The sequence below is a fragment of the Coregonus clupeaformis genome, chromosome 19 (assembly GCF_020615455.1).
Source record: "Coregonus clupeaformis isolate EN_2021a chromosome 19, ASM2061545v1, whole genome shotgun sequence".
NCBI classification, from domain to species: Eukaryota; Metazoa; Chordata; class Actinopteri; order Salmoniformes; family Salmonidae; genus Coregonus; species Coregonus clupeaformis.
In genome coordinates, this window is record NC_059210.1 from 48508451 (window position 1) to 48522477 (window position 14027).

Consider the following 14027-nt stretch of genomic DNA (forward strand, 5'->3'; position numbering starts at 1 on the left):
CAGAGACAACAAGCTACAGCTGCCTCTGATTGGGAACCACCCTGGCCAACATAGATATACACGAACTAGAACACACACCTAGAAAACTAAACAATAGAAAATCCACACCCTGGCTCAACATTTAATAGTCCCCAGAGCCAGGGCATGACAGAGGTTCCCAGTGAGGGAGTGGGAGGGTGACTTTAATGGTCAACTGATTTCAGCTGACATCTCCAGCATCCCAGAGGAAAAAACAGGTTCCCCTAGGGGTGGGCCACGGTCGCCTTACAGTGCCTTGCAAAAGTATTCATCCCACTTGGCGTTTTTCCTATTTTGTTGCATTACAACCTGTAATTTAAATGGATTTTTATTTGGATTTCATGTAATAGACACACACAAAATAGTCCAAATTGGTGAAGTGAAATGAAAAAATAACTTCTTTCAGAAAATTCAAAAAAATAACTAATGGAAAAGTGGTGCGTGCATATGTATTCACCCCCTTTGCTATGAAGCCCCTAAATAAGATCTGGTGCAAACAATTACCTTCAGAAGTCACATAATTAGTTAAATAAAGTCCACCTGTGTGCAATCTAAGTGTCACATGATCTGTCACATGATCTCAGTATATATACACCTGTTCTGAAAGGCCCCAGAGTCTGCAACACCACTAAGCAAGGGGAACCACCAAGCAAGTGGCACCATGAAGACCAAGGAGCTCTCCAAACAGGTCAGGGACAAAGTTGTGGAGAAGTACAGATCAGGTTTTTTTTTATTTTTTTATCAGAAACTTTGAACATCCCACAGAGCACCATTAAATCCATTATTAAGAAATGGAAAGAATATGGCACCACAATAAACCTGCCAAGAGAGGGCCGCCCACCAAAACTCACGGACCAGGCAAGGAGGGCATTAATCAGGGAGGCAACAAAGAGACCAAAGATAATCCTGAAGGAGCTGCAAAGCTCCACAGCGGAGATTTGAGTATCTGTCCATAGGACAACTTTAAGCGGTACACTCCACAGAGCTGGGCTTTACGGAAGTGTCAGTAGGTGCTGTAGGTGGGTGTGGTGCAGGAATCAGGCGCAGGACGCAGAAACTTAGTCCAAAAGACTTTAGTGAACAATCACTTAGAACACGAGCCAAAAAGCCCGGAGGCGAGAAAATACGCACACAGGCGTAAAACAAAATGTGCACTAACATGTGCGAGAACCCTCTCCAAACAGAGGAGGAAACAACGAAGCACAGACAACCAACAGTAGCGCAATCACACACAACACATGACAAAACACAACGAGAACTTATAGGACAATAATGAGCGCTAAACGATAACAGGTGTACAACATAAAGACAAAACCAAACGAACATCGAAACATACAACGGTGGCAGCTAGTACTCCGGGGACGACGACCGCCGAAGCCTGCCCGAGCAAGGAAGAGAGGCAGCCTCGGCCGAAACCGTGACAGGAAGAGTGGCCAGAAAAAAGCCATTGCTTAAAGAAAAAAATAAGCACGCTTGGTGTTCGCCAAAAGGCATGTGGGAGACTCCACAATCATATGGAAGAAGGTACTCTGGTCAGATGAGACTAAAATTGAGCTTTTTGGCCATCAAGGAAAACGCTATGTCTGGCGCAAACCCAACACCTCTCATCACCCCGATGGACACCATCCCCACAGTGAAGCATGGTGGTGGCAGCATCATGCTGTGGGGATGTTATTCATCGGCAGGGACTGGGAAACTGGTCAGAATTGAAGGAATGATGGATGGCGCTAAATACAGGGAAATTCTTGAGAGAAACATGTTTCAATCTTCCAGAGATTTGAGACTGGGACAGAGGTTCACCTTCCAGCAAGACATTGACCCTAAGCATACTGCTAAAGCAACACCTGAGTGGTTTAAGGGGAAACATTTAAATGTCTTGGAATGGCCTAGTCAAAGCCCAGACCTCAATCCAATTGAGAATATGTGGTATAACATAAAGATTGCTGTACACCAGCGGAACCCATCCAACTTGAAGGAGCTGGAGCAGTTTTGCCTTGAAGAATGAGACAAAAATCCCGGTGGCTAGATGTGCCAAGCTTATAGAGACATACCCCAGGAGACTTGCAGCTATAATTGCTGCAAGCGGTGGCTCTACAAAGTATTGACTTTAGGGGGGTGAATAGTTATGCACGCCCAAGTTTTCTGTTTTTTTGTCTTATTTCTTGTTTTTTTTCACAATAAAAAATATTTTGCATCTTCAAAGTTATAGGCATGTTGTGTAAATCAAATGATACAAACTCCCCAAAAATCCATTTTAATTCTAGGTTGTAAGGCAACAAAATAGGAAAAATGCCAAAGGGGGCGAATACTTTCGCAAGCCTCTGTATCTGGACCATATACAGTATCTCTCTTCCTTTCTTTACCTCGCATGTTCTTTCTCCATCCCACCCCTTCTCCTCTCTCTCTACTTCATATCTTCTATATTTCTCCATTGTATGTCCTGAGGTTCCACTCAGCATGGCCTACAGGAACTGAAATGGAACTGAAATGGGGCTTTGACCAGTAATTATCCCTGTCTGTCCATACTCTGCAATACTATTAGCAGGAAGCAGGAAGCACCAGTGACTCGGTTAATAAAAAAGTGGTCAGATGACGCAGATGCTAAGCTACAGGACTGTTTTGCTAGCACAGACTGGAACATGTTCCGGGATTCTTCAGATAGCATTGAGGAGTACACCACATCAGTCACTGGCTTCATCAATAAGTGCATCGATGATGTCGTCCCCACAGTGACCATACGTACATACCCCAACCAGAAGCCATGGATTACAGGAAACATCCGCACTGAGCTAAAGGGTAGAGCTGCCGCTTTCAAGGAGCGGGACTCTAACCCGGACGCTTATAAGAAATCCCGCTATGCCCTCCGACGAACCATCAAACAGGCAAAGAGTCAATACAGGACTAAGATTGAATCGTACTACACCGGCTCTGACGCTCGTCGGATGTGGCAGGGCTTGAAAACTATTACAGACTACAAAGGGAAGCACAGCCGCGAGCTTCCCAGTGACACAAGCCTACCAGACGAGCTAAACCACTTCTCTGCTCGCTTCGAGGCAAGCAACACTGAAGCATGCATGAGAGCACCAGCTGTTCCGGATGACTATGTGATCACGCTCTCCATAGCAGATGTGAGTAAGACTTTTAAGCAAGTCAACATTCACAAGGCCGCAGGGCCAGACGGATTACCAGGACGTGTACTCCGAGCATGTGCTGACCAACTGGCAAGTGTCTTCACTGACATTTTCAACATGTCCCTGACTGAGTCTGTAATACCAACATGTTTCAAGCAGACCACCATAGTCCCCGTGCCCAAGGACACTAAGATAACCTGCCTAAATGACTACCGACCCGTAGCACTGACGTCTGTAGCCATGAAGTGCTTTGAAAGGCTGGTCATGGCTCACATCAACACCATTATCCCAGAAACCCTAGACCCACTCCAATTTGCATACCGCTCCAACAGATCCACAGATGATGCAATCTCTATTGCACTCCACACTGCCCTTTCCCACCTGGACAAGAGGAACACCTGCGTGAGAATGCTATTCATTGACTACAGCTCAGCATTCAACACCACAGTGCCCTCAAAGCTCATCACTAAGCTAAGGATCCTGGGACTAAACACCTCCCTCTGCAACTGGATCCTGGACTTCCTGACAGGCCGCCCCCATTTGGTAAGGGTAGGTAACAACACATCTGCCACACTGAACCTCAACACGGGGGCCCCTCAGGGGTGCGTGCTCAGTCCCCTCCTGTACTCCCTCTTCACCCATGACTGCATGGCCAGGCACGACTCCAACACCATCATTAAGTTTGCCGACGACACAACAGTGATAGGCCTGATCACAGACAACGATGAGACAGCCTATAGGGAGGAGGTCAGAGACCTGGCCGTGTGGTGCCAGGATAACAACCTCTCCCTCAACGTGACCAAGACAAAGTAGATGATTATGGACTACAGGAAAAAAAAGAGAACTGAGCACGCCCCGATTCTCATCGACAGGGCTGTAGTGGAACAGGTTGAGAGCTTCAAGTTCCTTGGTGTCCACATCACCAACAAACTATCATGGTCCAAACACACCAAGACAGTCGTGAAGAGGGCACAACAAAGCCTATTCCCCCTCAGGAAACTGAAAAGATTCGGCATGGGTCCTCAGATCCTCAAAAAATTCTACAGCTGCACCATCGAGAGCATCCTGACTGGTTGCATCACCACCTGGTATGGCATCTGCTTGGCCTCCGACTGCAAGGCACTACAGAGGGTAGTGCGTACGGCCCAGTACATCACTGGGGACAAGCTTCTTGCCATCCAGGACCTCTATACCAGGCGGTGTCAGAGGAAGGCCCTCAAAATTGTCAAAGACTCCAGCCACCCTAGTCATAGACTGTTCTCTCTGCTACCGCACGGCAAGCAGTACCGGAGTGCCAAGTCTAGGTCCAAAAGACTTCTCAACAGCTTCTACCCCCAAGCCATAAGACTCCTGAACAGCTAATCATGGCTACCCGGACTATTTGCACTGCCCCCCCACCCCATCTTTTTACGCTGCTGCTACTCTGTTAATTATTTATGCATAGTCACTTTAACTCTACCCACATGTACATATTACTTCAACTACCTCAACTAGCCGGTGCCCCCGCACATTGACTCTGCACCGGTATCCCCCTGTATATATAGCCTCCCTACTGTTCTTTTATTTTACTTCTGCTCTTTTTTCTCAACACTTTTTTGTTGTTGATTTATTTTACTTTTTTATTAAAAATAAATGCACTGTTGGTTAAGGGCTGTAAGTAAGCATTTCACTGTAATGTCTGCACCTGTTGTATTCGGCGCATGTGGCCAATAAAATTTGATTTGATTTGATTTGATGGTCACAAACGGTAGCAGATGGGATGATAGCATAGTCATGTCTTGTAGACATTTTAAGTATCCTAATTAATTGAATGGGAAGTGATTGCTCATTAGACCAGTCTAAACAAGTTGAGTCTATTTGTGTTGAGTTGTGAGTGTGTTAATTGGGTTGGAGGAGAATGACGATAACATGTTGGGAAAGAGAAGGATTGGTTGGCTGGAGAGCAGAGGTGTCATGCGCATAGTGGGCACAAGGGCATGTGCCCACTCAGATTTTTAAAAATGTAATTTGTATATATATACTGAAAAAGAATATGAACGCAACACGTAAAGTCCCCTGTAGCTCAGTTGGTAGAGCATGGCGCTTGCAATGCCAGGGTTGTGGGTTTGTTTCCCACGGGGGGCCAGTATGAAAATGTATGCACTCACTAACTGTAAGTCGCTCTGGATAAGAGCGTCTGCTAAATTACTAAAATGTAAAGGGTTAGTTCCGTGAGCTGAAATAAAAGATCCCAGAAATGTTCCATACCCACAAAAAGCTTATTTCTTTCAAATGTTGTGCACACATTTGTTTACATCCCTGTTAGTGAGCATTTCTCCTTTGCCAAGATAATCCATCCACCTGACAGGTGTGGCATATCAAGAAGCTGATTAAACTGCATGATCATTACATAGGTGCACCTTGTGCTGGGGACAATAAAAGGACACTCTAAGATATGCAGTTTTGGAACACAACACAATGCCACAGATGTCTAAAGTTTTGAGGGAGCGTGCAATTGGCATGCGGAATGCAGGAATGTCCACCAGAGCTGTTGCCAGATAATGTAATGTTCATTTCTCTACCATAAGCCACCTCCAATGTCATTTTCGAGAATTTGGTAGTATAAACAACTGGCCTCACAACCACAGACCATGTGTAACCACGCCAGCCCAGGACCTCCACATCCGGCTTCTACACCTGCTGGATCGTCTGAGACCAGCCACCCGGACAGCTGATGAAACTGGGTTTGCATAATCGAATAATTTCTGCACAAACTGTCAGAAACCATCTCAGGGAAGCTCATCTGCGTGCTCGTCGTCCTCACCAGGGTCTTGACCTGACTGCAGTTCCGCGTCGTAACCGACTTCAGTGGGAAATGCTCACCTTCGATGGCCACTGGCACGCTGGAGAAGTGTGTTCTTCACAGATGAATCCCGGTTTCAACTGTACCAGGCAGACAGCAGACAGTGTGTATGGCGCGTCGTGTGAGCGAGCGGTTTTCTGATTTAATCCTTGTGAACAGAGTGCCCCATGGTGGCGGTGGGGTTATGGATTGGGCAGGCATACAGTAAGTTACGGACAACGAGCACAATTGTATTTTATCAATGGGAATTTGAATGCAGAGATACTGTGACGAGATCCTGAGGCCCATTATTGTGCCATTCGTCCGCCGACATCCACTGATGTTTCAGTATGATAATGAACGGCCCCATGTCACAAGGATCTGTTCACAATTCCTGGAAGCTGAAAATGTCCCAGTTCTTCCATGGCCTGCATACTCACCAGACATGTCACCCATTGAGCATATTTGGGATCTTTTGGATTGAAGTGTACGACAGCTTGTTCCAGTTCCCGCCAATATCCAGCAACTTCGCACAGCCATTGAAGAGGAGTGGGATAACATTCCACAGGCCACAATCAACAGCCTGATCAACTCTATGCGAAGTGAAATGGTGGTCACACCAGGTAGTGACTGGTTTTCTGATCCACGCCCCAACTTTTTTTTTAAAGGTATCTGTGAGCAACAGATGCATATCTGTATTCCCAGTCATGTGAAATACATAGATTAGGGCCTAATTTATTTATTTCAATTGACTGATTTCCTTATATGAACTGTAACTCAGTAAACATTTTGAAATTGTTGCATGTTGGGTTTATATTTTTGTTCAGTGTATATATTTACAAAATACAATATTCTCTCTAGTAAGTGGTTCCTTCCAAGGTGCACCACGGAGCAAAGATATGCAAGGCAGGAGGCTAGATACTTTAGTGCATGCAGACAGTATTGTCAGTGAAGGAGGAGAGAGAGTGTCGAGTGACACACATAGCATTTTATTGGATTTTATCTGTCGGTCATAGGCAGGACTCGCAGAAGGTATGTTTATAAATTAATATGATCAAGCTATGTAAAATATTGATTCCTTCTTGATGAACAAATGCAATTAAAATATGTTGTTGTTTCACTGAAATACTAGCCACCTACTGTAGCAATTTAATTCAGTTTGCTTTAGCTAGCTAGCTAGATAGGTTCCCAATCTCCCAACCTCATAACTAGCTACCAAGCCATTTCAGGCTATCAATCAAGTAAGAGTAGCTTGTCTACCAATCTTAGCTGGCATGCCTGCTGGCAAAAATACCTTTAATTATTGAGTTAAAATACTATATACCAGTGTGACAGTTGTACTAAACTCCTAAGGCATAATAGTTCTTAAAGTATCAATGTGCATCTTTAATTAAAATTACAATTGAACAGGTAAAGAGGTATGCTTAGATAACCTATGCAGAAAAATATATATATATTTTTTTACATAGAATTAGGTATAATGATTATGGCTCTAGATTCCTGGACAAAGCTATTTCAGGTGTATGAAAAATGCGAAATGTTTTTAACAGACTCCCTCATGACCACCCCATCCATCTTCACGTACTTCGTGCCCCCTCTAAAATAATGGATGCATGATGCCTTTGCTGGGGAGAGTGACACATCTTTGTTTCTCAATTCATACATCTGTATTATGTCATTTCCAATCCACTGTCCAAGCAATTTGTTTTAAAAAAATCATTCGAATGTCACTTTTAAAACATCAGTCAATTATTTCACATACAGAGAGACTACAGCAAACCAAAATTGGTTCTGTGAAAGTTCACAGAACATTTGTTAGGTTACGACAAATGTTCTCATAACACATAAACTGTCCAGTCGTGGTGATGATTATAGAATGTTTGTATAAAACATTCACCTGATATAGCAAGAATGTTCCTAGAACACATTTTATCTGTTCTTTAAGCCTCTGCGCCAAACTTTTTTTCAGTCAAATATGATCAATCCGGACACAGAACACAATTTCTGGGTTATTAAAATGTTCCCATCCTCTTCATATGCTGTGTACTTGTAACACTGTAATTTTCATCACATGTTGAAAGTCTTATGAAATGTGATTTTAATTGGATAGGGCTTCCTTTAAATAACTTGTATTCTTGTGTATTCATATGCTTCTTAAATACAGACTCAGAAGCTTCAAACTAAATCAGAAAACCTTTTCTCAATTTCAAAATCACATTTCATGACACTTTCAACACATGTTCTTGCAACATCAGGCAAATGTTTTATACAAACATTATATAATCATCAGCATGAATGGACAGTTTCTGTGTTATGAGAACATGTGCCTTGACCTAACAAATGTTCTGGGAACTTTCACATGTACTGTATATATATATATATATATATATATATATATATATATATATATATATATATATATAAAAATCTTTTTTTTGAATGTTTTGGGGATGTTATCATCATAATGTTAGATAAAACCCTAACTAGAACTTAATGGGCATCTTAGCTAATGTTCTGGGAAGGTTCACGGTTTGCTGGGATGATTGTTTCACTTGTTATCATATGCCCATTGACTCTATTAAGGAAGCGTGACAGTTAATAAATGACAAAAAAAGGACAAAAAGGAAACAATCTGAATAAATAATTCTGAACTTTGACCGTACCCCTGGGGTTAGCAGTACCACAGTCACAAATACACAGAGGGTGTCCCAGTTGCCTCAATATACCTCTGTTCCTCACATTCTTACCCTCATGGACACTAATGGCTGAAAGGACTTGATAGACTTCCACCTCGTCATCATTTATCAAGTCTTTTCAGAGTTGTAGAGAAAAATAAGTACAGAACACAGAAAGAGAGCAATGTAGCTAAGATTCTGTATTCTCTTGTAGGACAAAGCATAAGTATTGTAAACGTCTGACTTCAAATGTATACAGTGGGGGAAAAAAGTATTTAGTCAGCCACCAATTGTGCAAGTTCTCCCACTTAAAAAGATGAGAGAGGCCTGTAATTTTCATCATAGGTACACGTCAACTATGGCAGACAAATTGAGAAAAAAAAATCCAGAAAATTACATTGTAGGATTTTTAATGAATTTATTTACAAATTATGTTGGAAAATAAGTATTTGGTCACCTACAAACAAGCAAGATTTCTGGCTCTCACAGACCTGTAACTTCTTCTTTAAGAGGCTCCTCTGTCCTCCACTCGTTACCTGTATTAATGGCACCTGTTTGAACTTGTTATCAGTATAAAAGACACCTGTCCACAACCTCAAACAGTCACACTCCAAACTCCACTATGGCCAAGACCAAAGAGCTGTCAAAGCACACCAGAAACAAAACTGTAGACCTGCACCAGGCTGGGAAGACTGAATCTGCAATAGGTAAGCAGCTTGGTTTGAAGAAATCAACTGTGGGAGCAATTATTAGGAAATGGAAGACATACAAGACCACTGACAATCTCCCTTGATCTGAGGCTCCACGCAAGATCTCACCCCGTGGGGTCAAAATGATCACAAGAACGGTGAGCAAAAATCCCAGAACCACACGGGGGGACCTAGTGAATGACCTGCAGAGAGCTGGGACCAAAGTAACAAAGCCTACCATCAGTAACACACTACGCCGCCAGGGACTCAAATCCTGCAGTGCCAGACGTGTCCCCCTGCTTAAGCCAGTACATGTCCAGGCCCGTCTGAAGTTTGCTAGAGTGCATTTGGATGATCCAGAAGAGGATTGGGAGAATGTCATATGGTCAGATGAAACCAAAATATAACTTTTTGGTAAAAACTCAACTCGTCGTGTTTGGAGGACAAAGAATGCTGAGTTGCATCCAAAGAACACCATACCTACTGTGAAGCATGGGGGTGGAAACATCATGCTTTGGGGCTGTTTTTTCTGCAAAGGGACCAGGACGACTGATCCGTGTAAAGGAAAGAATGAATGGGGCCATGTATTGTGAGATTTTGAGTGAAAATCTCCTTCCATCAGCAAGGGCATTGAAGATGAAACGTGGCTGGGTCTTTCAGCATGACAATGATCCCAAACACACCGCCCTGGCAACGAAGGAGTGGCTTCGTAAGAAGCATTTCAAGGTCCTGGAGTGGCCTAGCCAGTCTCCAGATCTCAACCCCATAGAAAATCTTTGGAGGGAGTTGAAAGTCCGTGTTGCCCAGCGACAGCCCCAAAACATCACTGCTCTAGAGGAGATCTGCATGGAGGAATGGGCCAAAATACCAGCAACAGTGTGTGAAAACCTTGTGAAGACTTACAGAAAACGTTTGACCTGTGTCATTGCCAACAAAGGGTATAACAAAGTATTGAGAAACTTTTGTTATTGACCAAATACTTATTTTCCACCATAATTTGCAAATAAATTCATAAAAAATCCTACAATGTGATTTTGTGGAATTTACAGCAAAACCTACAGAGCTGGGAAGATTGTATCCCCCATATAAATAACATTATATTGGTAGCAAGAATTTTATATAATAATTTAAATTGAAAGATTCTAATTTTTGAATCCGGTGTCGTTTTGCGTGTCAGTTCATAAACACTTTGCCATGGGATCGGTACGTCAAAGATCTCTTCCCAACTATTTTGCAATCTATATGGGACGGCTGTCAATCCTTTGGTCCTTAAGTGAAACTGATATACTTTTTTATTTATCACAGTTTTCCTTAACCAATTATGTTCTTTAATGCAAGGCCGACAGACAAGTTCCTTACTTTCTCCCCCCTTCCACTTTCCTCTTCCACTTTTGCGGTAAGGCTGCAATTATTTGGTTGTAATTTTGGGTAGAGCAGACATTTCCATATGTTTTTATTAGCTGCATGTGCGACATAACTCCACCAGTCCTACCGATGATATCATTTACGAAGATTATACCTTTTTTAAACATTCTGTCAAAAAATAAAGTTTTTTTGTCAATTAGTATATTTGAATTTAACCACAATGTTTGTTGCATTATTTGTTCTGTCGTTTCTGGTGGATTAAATTGAAATTGCAACCAACTTTCTATGGCTTGTTTTAGAAATAGTGACATTTGGGAGATTATTTCCTTTTCAAATAACTGAAAGTGAGAGGTTGTAATCTGAATAAAGGGAAAAAGGCCTTTCTTGAACATTGGGTGAGACAATCTTACTAATTTGCTTGAGAAACAGTTATATTTTTGTTTCATCAGACCAGAGGACATTTCTCCAAAAAGTACGATCTTTGTCCCCATGTGCAGTTGCAAACCGTAGTCTGGATTTTTTATGGTGGTTTTGAAGCAGTGGCTTCTTCCTTGCTGATCGGCCTTTCAGGTTATGTCGAAATAGGACTTGTTTTACTGTGGATATAGATACTTTTGTACCTGTTTCCTCCAGCATCTTCACAAGGTCCTTTGCTGTTGTTCTGGGATTGATTTGCACTTTTCGCACCAAAGTACATTCATCTCTAGGAGACAGATCACGTCTCCTTCCTGAGTGGTATGACGGCTGCGTGGTCCCATGGTGTTTAGACTTGCGTATTATTGTTTGTACATATGAACGTGGTATCTTCAGGCATTTGTGAATTGCTCCCAAGGATGAACCAGTCTTGTTGAGGTCTACAATTTTCTTTCTGAGGTCTTGGCTGATTTCTTTTCATTTTCACATGATGTCAAGCAAAGAGGCACTGAGTTTGAAGGTAGGCCTTGAAATACATCCACAGGTACACCTCCATTTGACTCAAATTATGTCAATTAGCCTATCAGAAGCTTCTAAAGCCATGGCATCATTTTCTGGAATTTTCCAAGCTGTTTAAAGGCACAGTCAACTTAGTATATGTAAACTTCTGACCCACTGGAATTTTGATACAGTGAATTATAAGTGAAATAATCTATCTGTAAACAATTGTTGGAAAAATTACTTGTGTCATGCACAAAGTAGATGTCCTAACCGACTTGCCAAAACTATAGTTTGTTAACAAGACATTTGTGGAGTGGTTGAAAAACGAGTTTTAATGACTCCAACCTAAGTGTATGTGAACTTCTGACTTCAACTGTACGTACACACACTCAACAACACATGCTGAGGAGAACACTCAAGAAGGGCGATCTCAGCGTCTATAATGATGTGTTTAAGGCTTGGCTACGGGATAAAGCAGCTGGCCTGCCCCCAGGCACACAGATGGAGCGAAGACTCCCACTTATTAATTTCCTATTTCATACGTGTGAAATGCAGAAAGGACATGTAAACACCATGCACAGGCAAACATTAGTCATCATCACGCTATCATCACGGCTGTTATTATATATATTTTTTATGACAGAACTAACTAAATAAATAGTAAGTCACAAAAAAAGTATTGCTTTTGTTTGTTGGAGGAGAAGCCATATTACTTTTGAAGGACATGTATTAAAAACAGCATTTACTTGACGATGTCATTTTGAGAGAGCTACTGCATGAATGCTCTTAATATAATTTTCCTTTTTCCTTTCTTTTCATTATATTTAGAACGAGGGCGAGGGGGAAGTGGGGAGCGGTGTCAAGGAGGTAGGAAATTACCCACTGGTTGAATCAATGTTGTTTCCACATCATTTCAATGAAGTTACGTTGAACCAACGTGGAATAGACATTGAATTGACGTCTGTGCCCAATGGGTTTTCTGTTATGATTAACTATGAATGGCACTCGCATTGGTTCTCATGTCACAGTGCTAGCCGATACAAGATCGGATCTAAAACGTACAGCTAAGAACCCTCAGATTCAGCAGAATAACAAATTAGAGCAAGTTACAAAGTACAGTAATAGTTACAGTATACAGTTATGGGCACTAAAATCCAGCCTATTTATTTCTCTCTCTCTCTCTCTCTCTCTCTCTCTCTCTCTCTCTCTCTCTCTCTCTCTCTCTCTCTCTCTCTCTCTCTCTCTCTCTCTCTCTCTCTCTCTCTCTCTCTCTCTCTCTCTCTCTCTCTCTCTCTCACAGCTCAGGGACTTGACTTAAAATGCTGCCTCAGATAACAAGACCCTGTCAACAACCGATCTAAGTTTCCAAAATATACCATCTGTTCTGATTAAACAGACTTTGAGGTATTTTTTTAAGAGTGCCTGTCTGCCTCTGAGGGAATTCTGTTTTTTAATCAGCAGCTCACAGCCCCTCAACCATTCGTCCTCCATCTGTTGGCTGTCGAAGTAACCCTGGGCAGCCTTGTCTTGACAACCTGCTAGGCAGCAAGCATCACTATGGAGATACCAGAGCACTTATTGTATGACCTGAACATCTAATGTCCTCTATGGATTTAGCATGACAGTACTATCCCATGATCATTCAGATGATCTCACATTGTCTTCTGATGCTTTAAATGGCTGAGTTGCATTTGGGGATTGGTAATATATTTGACTAATCCAGCCTCCTTACTCAAGCTCACAATATGAGGACAGTCGCAATGACACGTGCTGATCATATAATGTACATCTATAGCTTCTACAGACATGTGACTGCATGGGCCTGTCAGACGCACGTTATGCATTTTTAAATAACTAACTCTCTCTCTCTCTCCCTACGTCTGTCTGTCTGTCTGTCTGTCTGTCTGTCTGTCTGTCTGTCTGTCTGTCTGTCTGTCTGTCTGTCTGTCTGTCTGTCTGTCTGTCTGTCTGTCTCTGTCTCTGTCTCTGTCTCTGTCTCTGTCTCTGTCTCTGTCTCTGTCTCTGTCTCTGTCTCTGTCTCTGTCTCTGTCTCTGTCTCTGTCTCTGTCTCTGTCTTTCTCTCTGACACAGTGCCGGCATCATGCCTAAGCAAGTGGAGGTGAGGATGCATGAGAGTCATCTGGAGCCCATCGAGGCCAGGCCCAGGAACAAGTGTATCAGCTGCTTCTCTTCTCTCTTCAAGAACCTGCTGCTCACACTCACCGTGCTCGGTCAGTACAATCGTCAGCTGTTTTACCAAGCACACGATCACAATATCTCTTTCATTCTCTTTCTCTATCTCTATCTCTCTCCCTCTCTCTCTCTCTCTCTCTCTCTCTCTCTCTCTCTCTCTCTCTCTCTCTCTCTCTCTCTCTCTCTCTCTCTCTCTCTCTCTCCCCCCTTCCTCTCTCTC

At 42.6% G+C, this 14027-nt stretch overlaps 1 protein-coding gene across 3 annotated transcripts in view; it reads left to right on the plus strand.

Annotated features, from left to right (window-relative positions):
* Window positions 1-14027, plus strand: part of LOC121532202 (excitatory amino acid transporter 2) — a 73943-nt gene that overhangs the window by 43216 nt on the left and 16700 nt on the right. For 2 of the 3 annotated variants that reach the window (XM_041837988.2, XM_041837990.2), the window contains exon 2: window positions 13706-13845. In XM_041837988.2, coding sequence (XP_041693922.1) covers window positions 13716-13845 — 130 coding nt within the window. In that variant the 5' untranslated portion in view covers window positions 13706-13715. Of the gene's footprint in view, window positions 1-12442; window positions 12482-13705; window positions 13846-14027 lie in introns of all 3 variants that reach the window. The other variant, XM_041837989.2, reaches the window with a different exon arrangement.